Source organism: Salminus brasiliensis, chromosome 9 (assembly GCF_030463535.1).
Source record: "Salminus brasiliensis chromosome 9, fSalBra1.hap2, whole genome shotgun sequence".
Lineage (NCBI taxonomy): Eukaryota > Metazoa > Chordata > Actinopteri > Characiformes > Bryconidae > Salminus > Salminus brasiliensis.
In genome coordinates, this window is record NC_132886.1 from 12,904,522 (window position 1) to 12,925,038 (window position 20,517).

The 20,517-nt window shown below is 42.9% G+C and overlaps 1 protein-coding gene across 4 annotated transcripts in view; it reads left to right on the forward strand.

Moving 5' to 3' along the window:
• Positions 1 to 15,573, forward strand: part of LOC140562073 (actin-binding protein WASF3) — a 45,380-nt gene extending 29,807 nt beyond the window's left edge. For 3 of the 4 annotated variants that reach the window (XM_072687449.1, XM_072687448.1, XM_072687450.1), the window contains 7 exons: positions 3,869 to 4,022; positions 5,417 to 5,534; positions 8,211 to 8,288; positions 8,735 to 8,913; positions 10,563 to 10,847; positions 10,968 to 11,359; positions 11,938 to 15,573. In XM_072687449.1, coding sequence (XP_072543550.1) covers positions 3,869 to 4,022; positions 5,417 to 5,534; positions 8,211 to 8,288; positions 8,735 to 8,913; positions 10,563 to 10,847; positions 10,968 to 11,359; positions 11,938 to 12,095 — 1,364 coding nt within the window. In that variant the 3' untranslated portion in view covers positions 12,096 to 15,573. The remainder of the gene's footprint in view (positions 1 to 3,868; positions 4,023 to 5,416; positions 5,535 to 8,210; positions 8,289 to 8,734; positions 8,914 to 10,562; positions 10,848 to 10,967; positions 11,360 to 11,937) is intronic. The other variant, XM_072687451.1, reaches the window with a different exon arrangement.
• The last annotated feature ends 4,944 nt before the right edge of the window (positions 15,574 to 20,517 follow it).

Below are 20,517 nucleotides of genomic sequence, written 5' to 3' on the forward strand. Positions count from 1 at the left end.
GAGAGTCATATTCTATTGCTAGTACTTCTCTACAGTGACTAGATAAGCTGTGTATGTGTGGGCACGTACATCTGCACATCTGTGTGAGCAATGCATGCTACTTAAAGTAGCTGAATGCATTGATTATAGTGTCCATAAATGTTGGGACATATGGTGTACCTCTTGTATTATTTATGCTCACTAAATGAGTTCAGTCTGTATTGCCTAATGCTCAATGTGAAAGGAAGGGGGGGGGGGGGGGGGCAAAAATCAGGAAGTGTGACGTCTTTATTTAAAAAATGTCCACCAACCAAATGTGTCCAGCTGACTTTACTTGTCAGAGTCGACTGATAATGAAGTGATAGAGGATGGTATATCAGTGGTGAAATAAAATAAACACTTCACATATTGGAGTGTGTGCGTGTTCTGGCTTTTTGTGTTCTAGGCTAAAGTTAAAAAGCTATTAAAACACTGAATTAGATTTTAATAATTGAGCTTGAAATTACTTTAAAAAAGAAAGGCCTTTAGTCGGGCAGTGTAGACCATGGTGTAAAGGTCTTGATCCTGCTGTTAGCATGGCTTTTTCAAAATTATGTGCAGGACCTTTCCTGAACTCCTGCCGCAGATTTCTTAGAGAGTGTCTCCCTGGTCATCCTGAGTCTTGCCTGTTTCAGATTGACCCACATTAAGACTGTCAGCATGGCTGTGATGTTTCCCTCCTGTGTGAGAAATGCCATTCCTGCTTAATCTTTAATGCTCTGCCAGGCGCTACGGTGGCCCTTAAGGCCTAATAAGAGCTCCGATATGGTACAGCTAATCTGTGCCAGCTCCAGTCAGAGTAAATGAGATTGGTCACAAAAGCTTCACATCAAAGCCAGCAGAGGCCCTGCCCCTCTGTGACAGACGGGCCTCTAGACTTCCCTAATGAAGAGCAGCTCATGAATAATGAATTAATCACAGTACACGTGACCTCTCCATTGGCCCGGTTCTCAATTTACATTTACATACAAATATATGTATGTAATAAATAAACAAGATCTGTAAGAGCTGATACCACCACAAAGAGGACTGTACTGACCGAGAACATGGTAAACAAACACTACAGGTTAAATAAATGGCAGCAGTTTAGATTTTAGGACAAACTTATACTTATTTTTATTTTTAGTTTATTTAAATATTCTGTTTTTGTTTGTTTTTTTGTTTGTTTTTGGATAATAAAAGCCTTCAAAGAACTGATACTCAACAGTAAATTACCCTGGTTAGATCAGAGGCCATTGGCATTTAAATATTCTGGTTTAGAGGGACTTCGATGTCTCGTCAGAAAATGGAGTTTGGGAGAAGGACCACGCCCAAACTCCTCCCCTCCATTTCTACACACTATAAAACCGTTCCTCTTCCTTCTTGTTCTCAGGACGAAAACTTGCACCCCACCACCGCCCCTGCTCCTCCTGATGATCCAGTCATACTCAACCTCTACCTGGCATGGGGGGGGTCTGGCTTCGGGTCCCATCAGCTCAAAGCCCCCCCAGAACTCCAGCCCAAATTTCTCGAGTTCTCCTCCTTGCCTCAGCTAGCGTGGTCCGCATTCACAAAATGTGTCCTTAGCTAATACAAATAGGCTATCTTGATCCAAAAAAAATACACTATATGTCCAAATGTGTGTGGACGCCCCTTCAAATGAAAGCATTCAGCTACTTTAAGTTGCACCCATTGTTGACACAGTTGTGCAAATGCACACACACACAGCTTGTTTAGTTTCTGTAGAGAAGTACTGACAGTACAATTGTACTCCCTGGAGCAGATAAACATGAACCTATTGGCACCATGCCTAATGCCAGGCTTGGGCTAGAATGTTAAATGACTTTAGCTGCGGACCATTACAGGTCGCCAGAACTTGCATGCGAAAGGGTTAAATATATGCGCCTAGTTAACTTAGTTGGTCAGTGTTGGGTTTGTTCTGTTACACATGTGGTTATTGTCAGGCTATTATGCTGAATGAACGTTAATTCTGCTTTTTAAAGCAGCAGTAGGCCATATGGAGATGCAGCACACTTCCCACACAGTGGCGCAAACGTGGTGCCATTTCATTTGTTTGTGACATTGCGGCTTCTGTTCAGCCGCGATTGTGTGTGTGTCAGTGTGGGAATGGCCATCTGTCAGGTCCTGGATAGTGCTCTGTTCACCCTCCATAGGCTCCAGTGGAAAATCCCTTTGCTTTAAAGAGCCTTAAGCTGGATTTTCTCTGGTATTTACCTAGCTCTGCCATATCTACTCTGCTGAGAAGCTGTCCTGTAAACTGACCAAAGACCTCCCCCTGCTCTGATCTTCACCTTAACTGTGCCAGGACAAAGACTCAAAACTGACCTCAAATCAGTGTGAAAAAAGAGAACCTGCATCAGCTCAGCTTTATCTCTAAAGGGTCTTACTTAAGGGTCAGATGGACCTTTCTGTGAACCAGAAGTCTGGACTTCTTGGTCATGTCTGGACTTGATTTTGGTGCAAGGGAGGGGCTTCTGCTCTGGTTGTGATATCATTAGATTACAACCAGAATAAATTTGATCTGCATAATGAGAGAATGCCTGATGAGATGAATGGGGTCAGTCAGAGATCTAAGTGGACTGGACTGTTTTTCCCCTGAACTTTACAGCTAATTATCTCCCTTAAGTTAATCATTGCTAATTCCCATATGTTCTCTTGTTCACCCCTATTGCACGATGGCTACCAGCTCTGGAGGATGACGGCTGACATGCCCTTCCTCTGTGGCATCTGCAACCAACTGCTACGCTTTCCAGGCCGATCTGGTCTGTATTAATGACCAAGCAGATGCCCGCATTTGGCTGGCACTGTGCTGTATAGACAGGGGCCGACAAAGGAACTAAGCCATCTTTCCCATCTACTGTAGTGGTGTGCATACAGCAGCATACAGAACTAAACACGATAGCACACATGAGGAGAAGAGGTAGGGGTAGTGCTGATTGGGTTAGCCCGGGCTTGTCCTTGAGTACGTCTCTCTGACTGAACAGAGGGGGGCAGTGCTGGATAAATAGTTTAGTCATGTTCAAGTCTACAGAAGACAAAAATATTGTAATAACCATTTAGGAAAAACAGCCATTTTTATAGTCCCTCCATTTTCACAGGCTCTAAAGAAATTCATACTTTGATGCAAATTATTTGCAGTCAATGACTGCATGAAGTCTGGAGCCCATGAACATCACCAAATGCTGAGTTTCCTCCCTTGAGATGCTTTTCAGGCCTTTATTGCCTGCCACATTCAGTTGCTACAGGTCTTTCTGCCTTTACTACTGTCTTTATTAAGTGAAACGCTGCTCAGTTGAGTTGAGAAGAAGCTCCTGGATTGGTTTTGCGGTATGTTTTGGGTCACTAGCAATGCCAAAACACTGCCTCCACCATTTTTGGCAGATGATGGTATTATAATCTGCATATTATGTTGGATCATGAGCTCCCTTTCCTTCACCATACTTGTCCCTTTCTATCGTTTGGGTACAAGTTAATTCTGGTTTCATTCATCTAAATTTAGATTCCAGATTTCACTGTCCGAATACTTATGGACACAACTGTGCATCCCTTATTAGGTAGTGTTGTAAGCCTCAGGTAGTTCTGCCCAAAGCTTGACCTTTGGAATGATAATATCAGACGTTTTGACCTTTTCCGCATTTTCAGAGGCTCTAGATAAGAACATGTTTCGAGTCAAGCAGAGATCCCACAGAGTGCTATAGTAAGAGTGCTTTCCTCTGAGTGTGTCTCTCCAATATTCCTTCCTTTATTTAGTCCTTCTTTTCACTTCCTCCTCTTTTTTCTTTATATCTCTTTAAGGCTCCGGTCTTTATTCCATTGCTCTCTTTCTCTTTCTCTTTCTATCTCTCCACAGTTTCTCTGCAGGACATCAACATGAGGAAGGCATTTAAAAGCTCCACCACTCAGGATCAGCAGGTGGTGTCTCGAGCCTCCATCCCCAACCCTGTGATGGAGATTTACCAGCATGGAGACAAGCCTCCTCCACTCAATATCCTCTCCCCTTACAGGTCAGGCCTTCATCCCCATCAATGTTAACACTCACATTCATCGTGCCCACCTTAGATTATGACTTTTATGGTTTTATTTACTCATTCATTCTTCATCTCCTTTATCTTGCGTGTTATAATGTTCAAAAGCTTGGACTTTACAAGAGCAAGACACGATTCAATTAAATAAGAAGAAAATCTGCGTAATAATAACAATATAATAGCAATACATTGACCGGCCACTTACAATTACAATTACATCCACCTCTTTGTTTCTACGCTCATTGTCCATTCTGTCAGCTCTACTTTCCATACAGGAGCACTTTGTGGCTCTATAATTGCAGACTGTCGTCCATCTGTTTCACTGCATATTTTGTTAGCCTCCTTTCACCCTGTCCTTCAATGATCAAGATCCCACAGGACTGATCACCACAGAGCAGGTATAATCTGAGTGGTGGGACATTCTCAGGACTGCAATGACACTGACATGGTGGTGGTGGTGTGTTAGTATGGTGTGTGTGTATGTTGCGCTGGTAGGAGTGGATCAGACACAGCAGTTTAAACACCTCAGCGTCACTGCTGTGCTGAGAACAGTCCACCAACCAGAAATATTCAGCCTCCTGTGGGCAGCATCCCTTGACTACTGATGAAGGACTAGAGGATGACCAACAAAAACTGTGCAGCAACAGCTAAGCTTCTGTCCCTGACTTTTCATCTACAAGGTAGACTAACTAGGTAGGAGTGTCTAATAGACTGGGCAGTGAGTGGACACAGCGTTTAAACACTCCAGCACCATTGCTGTGTCCAATCCCCTCGTACCAGCACAACACATTCTTCTGACACACCACTGTCAGTGTTTGTGTCATTGCAGTCCTGAGAATGTCCCACCACTCAAATAATAGGTGCACTGTGGCGGTCAGTCCTGTGGTGTCTTGACCATTGAATAACAGGGTGACAGGAGGCTAACAAAGTATGCTGAGAAACAGATGGATTACAGTCTGTAATTATAGAACCACAAAGTGCTTCTATATGGAAAGTGGAGCTGATATAAAGGAATGTAGTAACAAGGAGGTGGTTTTAATGAAGTGGCCAGTCTGTGTATTATAATTCAGTTGGTGGCGTCTGATAAATGTGTCTAGTAGGTGTTTGTGTGTGTGTGTCAGAGAGAGTGGGGGCTGGGGGGGTATCAAACATTTATCGTGTTCTGTTTCCATCAGCCTGAGACAAATAAGACGCAGAAAGACAAGGGGACGCTACACACACAGAATGAATAATAAGAACAGCTCTCTCAGTCTTACTCTCTCTCACACACTCCCTCCCTCCCTCACTCTCTCTCTCTCTCTCTCTCTCTCTCTCTCTCTCTCTCTCTCTCTCTCCCTCCCTCTCTCTCTCTCTCTCTCTCTCTCTCTCTCTAGAGATGACAAAAAGGATGCGCTGAAGTTTTACACAGACCCCTCCTACTTCTTCAATCTGTGGAAGGAGAAAATGCTGCAAGCCACAGAGGACAAGAGGAAAGAGAAGAGACGACAGAAGGTGTGTGTGTGTGTGTGTGTGTGTGTTTGTGTCTGTGCGTCTGCATCCTTGTGTGTGTGTGTTCTCCAAGGTTGAGAGATTTTTTTGTTGCTGTTGTTGTTTTATTATTTTAAGTTGCTGCTTCCATTACTAACCATAACCATTATGGACACTAATGCTGATCTGAATCTTCACTGTTTTCTAGTTCCAGGTTTTCTTATTGATTGATGGCTCTCCACCCCAACCCACACAACCGTATCACATGACCATACGCACGCATACATTGATCAGCCATAACATTAGCACCACTGACGGGTGTAGTGATTATCTTCGTCTACAGTAGCATCTGTCAAGGGTCAGCAAGTAAACAGTCAGTTCTAGAACGTAGTCTTCTGCTTCTACAAGATGTCTTGTGGAAGCCATGCTTTGATAGTTCAACAAGTAAAACAGCTCGTTTTAGAGGCACAATGGGGACCTGTATGATAGAGGTGGTTTTAATGTAAAGGTGGTTTTAATGCTGTGGCTGATCAGTGTCCAACACAGGTTTTTCTGGACATTCAACATTAGAGGTTCTTTAAAGGTTCTTTAGGAAATGCAGTGGTTCTGTATAAACCCATCACAACGTAAAGAATCAATGATTCTTTGTCTGAGTAAATTGTTCTTCAGATTGATGAAAAATCTTTTGCAGGTGAGTTTTTTAATGGAACCTTTTAACGTGGTTCTATAGAGCACCAAAAAGGGTTCCACTATTACTACAAGTTAAAGAACACAAATTTAATGCTATATGAACCCATTTTTATACTGTACATACTTTACTTTAATCATTTAATAACTTAATTTCTTCTAATTACTAGCGATTCCCATATGTAAGACATTTTTACAGTACACAATATTTATCATGCAGAGAGGGGAGTACAGTGATTTCTATTTAAAATCTATGAATTAAACAGCACTAATTACACTCTTGGTAATGAAATGTGCAGTTGGTTAGTGTTCTTTAAGCTCTGATGAAATTCATGATACGCTTGCTTGTCACACATTAACAAAATGTATCACAATTTTGATCAAAAACATCATATTGCCCACCTCTAACCTAAACTGATCAGCACAGACGTATTTAGTTTGCTTCTACAGGTTTACACTGATGCTAATGTAGCTAAAACGTAATAGAAACATGCCCCCCAGCAAATAGCCAGATGCAGACTGCATGCCTAAATCACCCTACTTCAGACTGCATTGATTTATACTGTAATCCAGGTCATCTTAAGCAGACTTGCTTATGTGATTTCTGACACTGTATCACATGCTGTTCCCTTCTACATATCACACTTCTAATATAGATAAAGATTTATTCAAACATGCATCCCACCATGATTGACTGCCAGTGTAATGTTTTTTATGGTGAAATGTGGCGCTTGCTTCACGCCAAATGTAGCAAATGTAGCTCCGCCTTTGACTCATCCGTCCACAGAATATTATACCAAAAAATCTCAAGGATCATCCAGATGTTTTTGAGCAAACGTGTTTGTGTTTGTTTTGGTCAGCAGGAGGTTGTATCTTGCATCAATGAGGCCTACAATTTTTTAGATGTTCGGCTGGGTTCTATTATGACCTTGTCACCTTGTCAGGTTTCTCCATTTGTGGACAATGCTTTTCAGTGCGGTTCGCTGGAGTCCCAGAGCCTTAGCAAAGCCTTAACCCCTTTCCAGACTGGTAGATTACAGTACATCTGTATTGTGCTGCTTTTGAGACTTTCTAGCCTGATTCACTTTGCCAGACAGGTGAGCAGGTCTGCCAGTAACCACACCTTGGTGTGGCTGGTGAAATTGTAATACAATTTTCACATGGGAGATGCCAGCTAAAAGTATTGGGACATCCGAATTGTCTCTACTGTTCAGACAATGCTTTCTAGTAAATGTTGGAGCGATGCTGTGAGGATTTGATTGCATTCAGCAACAAGAGTGTTTGTAAGCTCAGGATGTTGGATAGATGATTACCACTCCACCTCAGCCACAACTCCCCAACTCATCGCAGAAGTACTGGATGAAGCACTGACCATAATTAACATTCCAGAGAACACAGTTCCACTGCTCCACAGCTCAATGCTGGTGGACTTTATACCCCTGTAGCCCATGCCTGGCAGTAGGCATTGTGCCAATAATAATAATAATAATAATAATTTTAAAAATATAGCGCTGTATGTTATATGGTGTCTGAAACCCCATAAGCAAGTTTTCAAGACTGACATTAAGAACTGATTTAGCTTAACTTGCAGCAGTAGTGTTTCTGCATTAGCTGTGTATAGACACATCTTCTCAGGGTACACACACATGGACACACACTCACTAATCCCCTCCCCCACTTCTCCTTCGAGGATGAATCTTAATCTAGTGTGTGTGGAGGGGGTAAAAACAACTCCCCCTCCCTACAAACACATACACCAGTAGGTGTGTGTGTGTTTGTGTGTGTGTGTGTGTGTGTGTGTGTTTGTGTGTGTGTGTGTGTGTGTGTGTGTGTGTGTGTGTGTGTGTGTGTGTGTGTGTGTGTGTACCAGAAGCTCTATCCTTCTGTCTCACCACCCTCACACAGAATCCCACTCCCCCAAGTGTGGGTGTGCACGTATGCGTGTGCGTGTGTGCGTGCGTGTGTTTGGAGCTGTAGCTCTAACCCCCCAGACTCTTCCCCCCCTCTCTCCAGACAAGCGCTCCAGCCCAGGCTCACTTGGCCCAGTCTAAGTCCAGGCAGGTCCATCCCAGAAGCCCCCTCTGCTCTGCTGTAAGAAACCCACCGTACTGCAACCCCTCTCCTCCCTCTCCCCCTTTTCTCACTGCTTGTCCGTCTCTCAGTCTGGCCACTCGGTCCGTCACCTGTCCGTCTTCATGTTTCACCAGCTTCTCTGATTTGTAGATGGATAAAAAATGTGTGCGTGTGTGTGTGTTTTTGTGTGTGCGTGTGTGGGTGTGTGTGTGTTTTTTTTGGTTGTAGAGGCATGTGTGTAGATTATAGACTGTAGTAATGGGGTGTGTGGGTTCACACTTTGCTTTTGTTGCTTACAAAAAAATGTCTTACTTTCTTTGTTTCTTGCATGCTCTCTCTCTCTTTCTCTCTCTCTCTCTCTCTCTCTCTCTCCCTGCCCCCTTCTCTGTCTCTCTCTCTGTCTCTCTCTCTCTCTCTCTCTCTCTCTCTCTCTCTCTCTCTCTCTCTCTCTCTCTCGCTCTCAGGAGCAGCAGAAGCAGGTGGAGGATCCAGGTCGCGAGGTCAAGAAGGTCCGGAAGGCTCGGAATCGCAGGCAGGAGTGGAATGTTCTGGCATATGACAAAGAGTTCCGCCCCGATGCCAGATTCACTCCGTCTCCGTACCATGGCATGTCCTCAGAGGGGTCACTCTCCCCCGACAGCAGGTGAGAAATGCCCAGAGTCGGCACACTGGCAGGATGTGCCATCTTAGATTTAATCCACTCTCTCTGCTGCCATCTAGTGGTGCATCATACTGTGAGCAAGAGTAGCATTTTTATTTAAGTTACACTGTATGTCCAAATGTTTGTGGACACTTATAAATGCATTCAGACACTAAGTTGCTCCCATTGCTGGCACAGATGTGCAAGTGCACACAAACACATTTTGTCTAGTCCCTGTAGAGATGTACTGCCAGCAGATTAGGACCCTTTGGATCAGATAAACATGAACCCCTTGGCCCCATGCCTGATGCCAGAAAGCTAGAGGGATACACTCGTTTGACCTCGCTAACGCTTATGTGGCTAAATGCATGTAGATCCTTACAACAAGCCTTCTCTGGATAGTAGAGACAGTTACTCCAACAAAAGAAGGATACATTTATTTTTTAATGTCCTTAATTTCAGAAGATACAATGAATGAACATGTGTCTCAATACTTTCGCCCATATTATCTACTTCTTACAGCAAGTTTTATAAAGTGTTGTACAGGAGGATTAAAACAGGTGCTAAAAAAAAATAAAAAGTAAAAAAGAAGGCGCAAACAGCCTCGCACTAAGCCTAGCACTAAGCCTAGCTTAGCACTGCAGCAAGAACAAATACACACATTTATTTCTAGTCTTAATGGATAGTGCTGTTATACTTTCAGGGCCCTCTGAAGATGATGTCCATCTGGCACAGTGAGACGTTAACTAGCTGAAGAGATAGCTAATAGCTGTAGCTGATGCCTACTTTGGTCAGCCTAGCGTTAGCTTTTGGCAGCTCTCGAGGTCGGCACCTTTAGTAAGCTTTTACCAGTTCCAAAGGCGCCCTCGTGCTGGAAACCAGCAAAGGTGCTTGCTTCAGTCAGCTAGCTTTACTTTTTAGTCTTACTTTTATATTCTCCCAAAGTAGCTGTTGACCCTAGCCTCGAAAGACTTTGGGCTGCTTATGTAACAATTTTGAGGTTCACGTTATGTCACTTCCATGTACTAGACTCTCAGTATTCAACTATTCCAAGAGACACTATATAGACAAAAGTAATGGGTCACCTGCTCATTCATTTTCTTTCTAAATCAAGCATGTTTTAAAAAAAGAGTTTATTCTGCTGCTGTTGGAATAAATGTCTCTACTGTCCAGGGAAGGCATTGAGGAGGCATTTCTACTAAATGTTGGGCATTGCTGTAAGGGTTTGATTGCATTCAGTGACAAGAGTTAGTGTTAGTAACTCTGTTAGTGAGGTCAGGATGTTGGATGATTACCACCCCACCTAATTTCCAACTCCCCTAAGTATGCCGAAAGTATTGGATGGAGCACCATCATTCCAGAGAACACAGTTCCACTGCTCCACAGCTCAATGCTTGGGGGCTTTATACCCCTCTAGCCCACACGTGGCATTAGGCATGGTGCCAGTAGGTTCTTGTTGATATGCTTCAGAGAATCCTTTTAGTTGGCAATACTTTTCTACTACACAGACATTTGTACATATTGTGTAAATACAGGTATCCATTACTGACCGATCATCAGATAAGTGTTTAGATGGCAGATTTATATAAAAATGACTGTTTTGTGCCAGAGCTCATTCCTCTCTCTCTCTCTCTTTCTCTCACTGCTCTTAGGTCAGTGGCGTCAGACATGGGCGATCACTCTTATCCGGGCAGCCCGAGCCGACCAGCTCAGCAGACAGCTCCCTCCACCGCATACTCAAGCAGCGAGGGCAAGGAGCTCCTCCTGGCACCGACACAGAGCCAGACACCAAGCTTGGAACAGGGCTATCGGCCCTCAGCTGCTCTGTCCACTCCAGCGGGCAGACAGACACTATCCAGGGGTCAGACAGCACATGGCCCCACAACCACAGACCCGGCCCTCAACGGACCTCGCCCCACACAGGCCAAAGACTACAGGTGTGTGTGTGGATCTTAGAGCGTCCCCTTTTATGCCATGTTGTGTGTTTTTTATAACTGACTACAGCATCGTCCAGCATTTTGGACTAATAAAAGTTTTTGTTTGTTTGTTTGTAACAGTGGTCAGCAAGCTCAGCACCCAGAGTACTTCATCCCCCCTGCTCCTCCTCCGCCTCCTCCCCTCATCCCTTCGGCTCAGACGGCTTTCGACAGCCCCTCGGCACCCTCCTCACTGCCCCCCAGTGCTGTGGCTTCACTGTCCCGCTCCTACAGCCCCTCACCCCCTACCCCTGCCCTGCCAGCCTCATACACTCCTTCTCCTGCCCACCCACCGCCTGCAGCTCCGCCACCACCCCCACCTGGGCCCCCCACACACCCGCACCCACACGCACACCCTCACGCACACAGCCTGCCCCAAGCTCCAGCCGAGGCAGCGGCTCCCAGGAAGGGGCAAATACCCCTGATCCCCATGAGCGACGCTCGCAGCGACCTGCTCGCCGCCATCCGACGAGGTGAGAGAGAGACACAGGATAAGAAAGACAAAAAGAGAGAGCGAGAGGACGTGCTTGTGACCTGCACTGTACAGTTTCATATTTTCGTTAACTAATTATTAAAAAAAAACATATTCAAGGGGTATTAGGAGTCACAGGTGTTTACATACATAATCATTGGCTATACTCTAAAGCAGCATTATGAGAGAATTGGTCTTGTTTGCTCCTGGGCTCCCCCTACGGTCAGGAGGTCTAATTTGTGCTTTGAGACACCCCTAAAGAACATGCTTTACACTTGCATTTATGGACAAGTTTAGAATCAGCATCTAAAATTAATGGGTCATATGGGCTGATGCTGTAGAGTAGTATAACAGAATTTAACACAAGCTGACATGAGTCAGTCTTAAAAGGCAAAGACAAAACCAGTCTGTTGAATACTAAGGGAAATAGAGAGGTTGTAAAATGCTCCTGGAAAAATGAACTGTGATTGATTTGAGGTACATTTACGTATTACAAATATAATAAGCAAACCTTGAGAAGGAAAGATTGCTAGGAACTGCCCCCTTTAATCTGTCCCCTGGCTCCTTTTCCCCTCTCAGGTATACAGTTGCGGAAAGTGCAGGAGCAGAGAGAGCTGGAGGCTAAGAAGGAGCCGGTGGGCAATGACGTGGCCACCATCCTGTCCCGCCGCATCGCCGTAGAGTACAGCGAATCCGACGAGGACTCCGAGCTGGACGAGAACGAGTGGTCCGACTGAGGCAAGAGGCGAGAGAGGGACGGAAGGACCAGCAGATAAGAGCACTAAAGAAGAGGAACTAGAGCGAGAGGACGAGAGGGGAGGTTTTCAGGACAGCATGAGAGATGTAACAGACGAAAGCAAAACTATATGAAAGCATTGTGTGTACAGGCCGCCTCCCGTCATTGGGAAAGTCCTGGATCTTCCAGGCTTTTTTCAGTATTTTAAAGATGAGTTATTGTAAGCAATTGTATAGTTATCTAATGCTGGTGTTCAGCAGGTTGTCAGAAGACACAAAAAGGCACAAACTCAATGACGCACAGAGGGGATACCGATTCTGATATCTGAACTCGTTCAGGTACTTTTGTAGTACATTACAAATAATATATAGTAGAGCCTAACAGTGTACCACTGTTATTAGATAACATTGTTAGAAGGTTGATAAAATTGTACTGTTACAGTTTTATAACGATCATGATCAATCACCTCCATTTCATAATGTAGGGGAGCGAGGGGCACACCCTAAATAATTTTAGAAGTCTGGGCATATGAACTTAGTTTTCACAACCAATCATTTATGAATAGTTAAGTAAGCAACAAGCATGCAAACGTTACAACATGCGTGCAAGCTTGGTCACTAAAAAGTCAAGTTAATACAAGCACAGTTAATTCAGTACAGTTCTATATTGTTTCAACCTGGCAAGCTTTGCAACCTCAGTATAACCTTATATAAAAATATCAACATCAGAATAAATGCTACTAGTGAAAGGAGGCTGCTGGCAAATTTCTGCTTGACCAGAAATATCAGCACTATAAATTAAAAATGACATCTTCATTTCTGATGAATCTGCAAGAAACCTTAAACCCCTCGGAAACACATTTTTTCCATTTTTTCTGTGAAATACTAAACCTGGGTGTTCAGCAATGTTTAAATAGAAACCACAAAGCAGAACTATGATGAAACACTCCTTAGAAATCACCAAAAAGCACTTCTCAGACCTCTCTGAGAATCGTATGAGCGTGGTCTTAATATTCTAATGACTGTGACTGACTGACAGCCCTTTATCACTCCCACAGCCTTGAGTTGTGACTGTGATTTCACAGATCTTTAGGGTTACTGAGGTTCTGATAATATCTGAGTTAACAGCCTATATATAGATACAAGACTAACATGGCTTCACCCTATCTTTAAGTCTGAGCATTGTCCGAGTCACCGCAGAATTTAGCACCTGGGTGCCAGCACAGACAGGAGATCCTGAGCCAGCACTGTAGCTGTGGAGATCCATGGCCAGATGCCCACACATACCCCACATCCACTCCCCCAGTCAAGGCTCAAGCTTTAGCTCGCCAGGTTGATTAGACTTGAAGAGAGGGCAGAGCCATGTTAGCCTTGTGATTGGTCAGGGGTATGTTGTTCTAATCATGACCACTGTTAGGACCGCCCATTCTTTGGGCAGATATTCAGAAATATCTGATGTACATTTACACCGAGGGCCTTGAGCCAGATTAGCAAAATTAGGGGCTTTAATTATCGATTTGCTATGGCGCAAAAATCTTGTATCTCCATGTTCACTAAAATAATGTCCTGTGCACTGTGTCCAGATTTCATGATGAATGGAATTATAGAAATGGTTGCCATTTTTGAGATACAAGATTTGTGGGACAGCAGCAATGTGCATCAAAAGACATCAAGATGGGAGAAAAAAAATAAATCGTGATAAATTAGAATAGAATTTGCAGATAGATTTCACATGGCATTATGAGAAATAGACCAAAAGGCACCTGTTGAATCTGTTACTTTTTCCTCCATGTTGGTTTGTGCCCACTCTCTCCTATATGAGATCAGAGCTTCAGTAACTTTTACAGAGGAAATCTCTAATCGGAAAGAAGTCTCCTAGGCTTTGTCACAGCTTACATTACTGCGTACACTACACTACTACTACTGAGTCCCCAGCAGGAATGCTGCCCACAGCCCATGACTCTTTTGCAGTCACGCTCCGTGTGTTGCTGCCGTCTGCTCAGTTCACAGCTCCTCACCCTCACTTAGTTTTTCTTCCCCATCGCTCTTCCTCACTTAATCTCCTCTTTCTTTCCTGCTTGGTCTGTGCCAGTTTCTCTCTCCTCTCCCACATGGACAGATGTCACGTCAGTAACGGTGTTAAGAAGCAGCAGCTGGTTGCTGGTCATCACTCAGTGTGGCTGAGGACTTCTGAAGTTCTAAAAAAACAGAAAGAAAAACAGTGTATAAACAAGTGTGTTCCAGGCTGAAAACTAGATGCACACATACATACATACACACAAACATGCATACATACTGTGCTTTCCTTCAAGAACAAGGTACAGATTTAATTTCTTTAGTTTTTACCCTCTTAAGTGGAAGTGGAACCAAAAACCTGAGCTGCTTAAATAATGCATGCTCTGCCCACAAACATGCTCTTTTGTAGCAGCTGTTGCCACGTTGGCACCTGGGAAAATTTCATTCAAGCAAATGAGAAATTTTAGCACAGATTTAAATGATTTTTGTCTAAATGGTGCATTGCTAATTTCAAATATTTACTTTGTGGTTGTACAAATGGTCACTGTTAGGGCCGATTAGATAGGTCGATTTTTGTGGTGCAGTCATGCTAAGAGCATGGTGGCAAGTTCGTTTAGCTATGACAATAGAATTTAGCTCAAACTAGGGAACATTGATACCTCTAATTTTCTTTTCAATACGGAACAAAGTAATACCAAAGGTAACACTTACCTACCTCTACACTAATAATACACTAATACACTAATAAATAGGGCAATTAGAGCACACCCAATTAACAGTGATATATGAAGAGTATTAAATAAAGCAACTTTAATAGAGTGAAGTACACCAATCAGTCATAACATTAGTACCTACTAGTGTCCAATATTGAGTAGGTCCCCCTTCTGCCCCCACAACAGACCTGAGCACTTGAGGCTTGAGCTCCACAAGACTTCTGAAGGCGTCCTGTGGTATCTGGCACCAAGGCATTAGCAGCAAATCAAGTCTCATAAGTTGGGCGCTGGGACCTCCATGGATTGTATCAATGAGTCTTCGGTGCCCATAACCTGGTCACCGGGTCACCATTTGTCCTTTTTTGAACCACTTTTGGTAGGTACTAACCACTGCATACCGGAATGGAAACATTGTTCTGTCATCTAGCCATTACAAGTTGGACCTTGTCAAAGTTACTCAGATTCCTGTGCCTAATATATCCACCCCTTGGCCACTGTAGATTAAGATGTTTTTACCCATCAGTGGTGCTAATGTTATGACTGATGTGTGTGTGTGTGTGTGTGTGTGTAATATATATATCTCTGTCTATTGGAAACACATTTTAATTGGTATGAAGTACATAAAACCTGATGTAATATGCAACACACTAATAAAAGTATTAATGCTAATGTTGCATTGATACTATTTGCATACATAAAGCCCTAAAAACATGTAAAAAAAAAATTATATATATATATATATATATATATATATATATATATATATATATATATATATATATATATATATATATATATATATATAATTAAAAAAAAGCCTTTCATTTCTGATTTGGTTGGATGGATTTTTCCAGCATGCTGTACAGCTTTGCCAACCTTTGCAACACTTGCTAAGAAACAACGTATTTGTAGGTAAACAGGTCAGCCAATGCAAAAACGTCCACGTGCCAGCGTTCTCACATAGAGCCTAAAAAAAACAGCCAATGTGTATCTGAATAAATTTAGATTTACAATTATTTTCATTAAATAGTTTATCTTTCATGATATGCCAGCGTAGGACACAAAATTGATTCACTGAACTGTACTGACAATCTGGAATACTCATTCTTATGCGATATGCTTCTTTAAAAGCTTAAAAATTGTATTTATTTTGTGAAATGATTAAGTATAGGATATTAATGCTAAACTGGTGATTTAAGTTTGAGTATGTTTTCCCGCTTATATTTAGCATTTTCATTTTCGAGCTGCTCTGAATACCTACAGTAGATTTGCTGTGCTTTTAAGGAGTTCATGCATCTTTAAACAGGAATTTCGTCACACTGTTAAACCGTACATCTTTCACTGTTCTTCTGAGTAGCATTCAGAATATATACCTTCCACTGTAGGTAATAAGGGCCCCTCTGTCTCTAGAAAAATGAGAGAATGGCAAAAATAAAGCCTGATCTGTACAGTAGCCACATGTAAGGTACATGCAGGCCCAACAGGTGCATTTCTGTATTGACAAATAGAAATGGATAGAACTGCTAGAGTTTCACCCGTTTGGACTGAAGAAGGTTTGGGGTGAAATATATTGCCTTTTAGTGTTTTTTTTTGTTTTGTTTTTTTCTGTGCTCTCTTAATATTATTATAATTTTTGAGATACTAATTTGTACAGAATAAGAGCACTTCAATATTTTAGCTTTATTTTATTTATTTGCTTAAATGTGCCACTGATAGCTGCACACAAAAAAGGAAGCATCAACTTAAACTAAACTTTTAGCTATATAAAGACTCGTGTGTATGGCCTGCAGTTTTTATGTAAAATGTCTTGTGGTTTAAACAATGTGTTCTATAGAATTTTGGTAAAACTGCTTGTAAAGTGATTTTGCTGATCTGAGTAACAGACAACAAACATTCAGTGTGTCTTTAAGAAGAAGCTGTAGGCAAATACAGTATGCATGTCTCAATGGCCAATAAAATCCCACCTAAAGACACATGAGTGCTACTAGTCATGCTGGGTGTACTGTTCCGTATGATCTACACTACTTTGCCAATGTGGATGTATGTGGATACCCCCCTTAATTTTTGATTTCCAGTGTTTCAGCCACATGGAAGGCGTCCTGTGGTATCTGGCACCAGGACGTTAGCAGCAGATCCTGTAGGTTGTGAAGTGGGGCCTCTGTGGATCATATCAATGAGTCTTTGTTGCCCATGGTGCTGATGCGGCTTCACCGTTTGTCCTTTCTTGAACCGCCTTTGGTAGGTGCTGCCCACTGCACACAGAGAATACCCCACAAGACCTGCCTGATGTTTTGGAGATGCTCTGACCCTGTCGTCTAGATAGTACAATTTGGTCCTTGCCAAAGTGGCTCAGATTCATATGTTTGCATGCCTCATACATCCACCCCTTGGCATGTTTCAATGGCCATAAAAATCCCACCTAAAGACATATGAGTGCTACTATCAACACTGTGGGTGTACTGTTCTGTATGATATGCACAATATAGCAAATGTGGATGTATGTGGATATCCCTCCTAATGATTGGTTTTCAGTGTTTCAGCCACATCCATTGCTAACAGATGTGTAAACTCAAGCACATAGCCATGTACATTTCCATAGATAAGCACTTGCAGTAGAGTGGTTCAGACAGAAGAGCTCAGTGATGTGGCTCTGTCATAAGACGGCATCTTCATCAGTCGTCAGATCGTGAAATGTGTGCCCTGCTGAAGGTGCCCCAGTCAAATGTAAGTGCTATTCAAATGAAATGGAAAAATGGAGCAACAACAGACTAGCCATAAAGTGATAGACAACACAAAGTGGTACCACAGAGTTCTGAAGAACGTAGCCTGTAAAAAACACTCATGACATATTACAGAGTCCCAACCCGCCTACATGAAATACATGAAGCTGCACACAAGCCTGAGATGGCTCTGGAAACTGTGCTCTGTGTGCTGAGTGTTAAATCATGCTTTACATTCTCAGTCTGATGGACCGATGTCTTTTAACGTTCACCCTTTCTATTCCTACTAATGTTATGGTAAGTTCCATTGAAAGGTATTGCTAATACTACACCATACAACTACTTTTTACACAAGTATCCCCACAAGGGGCAATATTGGGGGTCCAAGTATAAACAAGTTATAATTATAAGCTGAAGGTTTTGATGTGGCCCTTCGTTCTTACAGTCAAATGAAACATAATTGAAAAGGTGTACCTCTACCTTTAAAAAGCAGTGCATGTGAGGCCTTTCTCATAGAACTAGAAGCCCAAGAAATTGTGATTTTTTTCTGACGACTCTTCTAGTAGAGGCAACAGAACCTTGCACCACCACTCCAGAGTCTGCTAAATATTCCTTGGGGTCTTTTGCAGTCAAACAGGGGTTTTTCTACTAGCAATCCTATTAGCAGCTCTTGAAAGGTTTTCTTGTTCCTCTGACCTCAACTTGACCTCCAACATTTCTGTTTGGCTGCCATTTCCTAATTACATCATGAAGTGAGAAAATAGCTACATGTAAACTCCGCTATCTCCTCTGGCCTTCTCCAGCTTTGTGGGCATCACAATTTGGTTCATGTCAAAGGGGATCAGAACCTTATGCTTGCCCATTTCTCTTATTACCACATCACCTTCAAGAACTGACTGTTCACTTACTGCCTAATATATCCACCCCTCGACAGATGCCACTGCAGATGAAGATAATCGAGGCTATTCACTTCGCCTGTCAGTGCTGCTCATGTTAAGGCCGATGTCCGGCGGGTTTAGGGTAGTTTTTGAGTGGAGGTTTGAGTTTTTGTGTTTCTGATAAAATGGCCAGTGAGTGTAGGTGCAAGGTAGGTGTGCCTAATAATAAAAACGTGTGAGGACCATCAGACGTCATTTGGCTGAATGGGTGTCTCAGCAGTGTTTCTCTGACGCACCTCTTTCCTGCAGGAGTATAACACGCACAGCTGTCATTTCTCTTGTCCGTCCTCCATTAAACCTCACTGCCCCCATCGGTGGTGTAATTAAGTGGAGCTGCTGGTGCCACTTTCCTTTAGGACCAGTGTGAGGCAGAGGTTGACAGAAATGAAGTCTCCTGAGGGTCCTGCAGGATCAGGAGGGGTAATTACAGTTGAATCACTCTGATGTGGCACCAGTGTGATCACTGACTACACAGTGTACTCTGTACAATGGACTATTTTTTGAGTCGTAGGAGTAATTCATTCACCAAGTTGACTATGTGTGGGTGTATGCGAGTGTGTGTGTGTGTGTGTGTGTGTTTGTCAGAAAGGAGAGATGGTGCAGTACTGAGTCAGCTAATGATGGGCTGAAAGATTAAATTGCATTAGAAAGGAAACCCGGCTGTGTGAGTAGTGCAGCATTTGCTCGCTCAGGCTTTTTTTTTCTTTGGCTCTTGGCTGCGCTCTTAAAACTACCCATTCGTGCACGCGCATGCACGCGCACTCGGTTCCCCCTTTGGCCCCCCTCGCGCGCTCTGACTCAGTGGAGTCGGTGACGCCGCCGCCTCCCGCGCGCTCAGCTCACTTTCACGCGGAGGAGGAGCGGTGAGTCATCAGAGCTCTCCCCGCGTGTGCGTGTGTGTGTGTGTGTGTGTGTGTGTGTGTGGCCATGGCCATTAGCTCTTTGTGGGGACCAAATGTCCCCAGTATGACTCAAAACACGAACATTCAGACAGTTTAGGTGGTCTTCAAGGTCATTTATTTATCGACTTTCTTCAGCTGGATTATTTACATAAAATATTTAATTAATATAACTTATAAATTATTATTCTTGATTATTATTATAAATGATTAATATAATATATATTACTTAATATAAAATGAGCTAATATGTTTGTTTGTTTTTATTACTGTAGATCCGGGTATTTTAAGGTAAGAGCCAGGTTAGACGTAGCTAGCATGCAGCATTTAGCTTATTAGCTCAGTAGGCTTGTTAGCAGCAGGCTAATAAAAATGCAGCTGGTGGGTAAACGTTTAGCATTTAGCAGTTAGCTCCTCGCCCTGCAAGGTTTGGGTTAGTTGTAGCACAGCTGCTTTTATTTTAGGAGCATTTACATTAGCATTACCTGGAGCAGCAGCCTAACCCTGTGTGTGTGTGTGTGTGTGTGTGTGTGTGTGTAGTAAGGGTAAGGGGAGTGTGCATTGGTCATAGGTCATTTCGTTCATTAGTTCTCAACCACATTTATATATTTATTCATTAAAACGTAGCTTTACTTTACAAAGAGGCTAAACGATTTATTTGTGGTCGCTGAAATTACTTGGGAGCTTTTAGTTTAGCAGTAATCTAATACAGCTGACAGTGGACCACAGAAAACAGGAGAGAGAGGGAGAGGTAATTCTGTCAGCGGGCCGCTAGGTGTCGCTCTTTCTCTCTGCATCTCCTCCTGTTTGCTGAAGGTGAGTCAAGGAGCTGGACGTGACTCTCCTCCATCTTTTTGGTCTTTTGCCTGCGTCATATGGGGAAACGATGCTGCGCCCTTTCTGGTGGGTGGGTGTTTGTGTGGCAGCAGCTACAGTATGAGCGAATGAACTACAGACGTTGGAGGGTAGTACCTGCTACTATGTACTGAATACTAACAATAATAGTCTATAGCTTCATTTTATGCACAGCATCCCTGTATTTTACACAAAAAGACAAGGATAATTTCCTGGAAAAATAAAATACCAAGGTCTAAATCAGAGGTGCCCTGAAATCTGGTTCTTGCAGAGTCAGATTTCT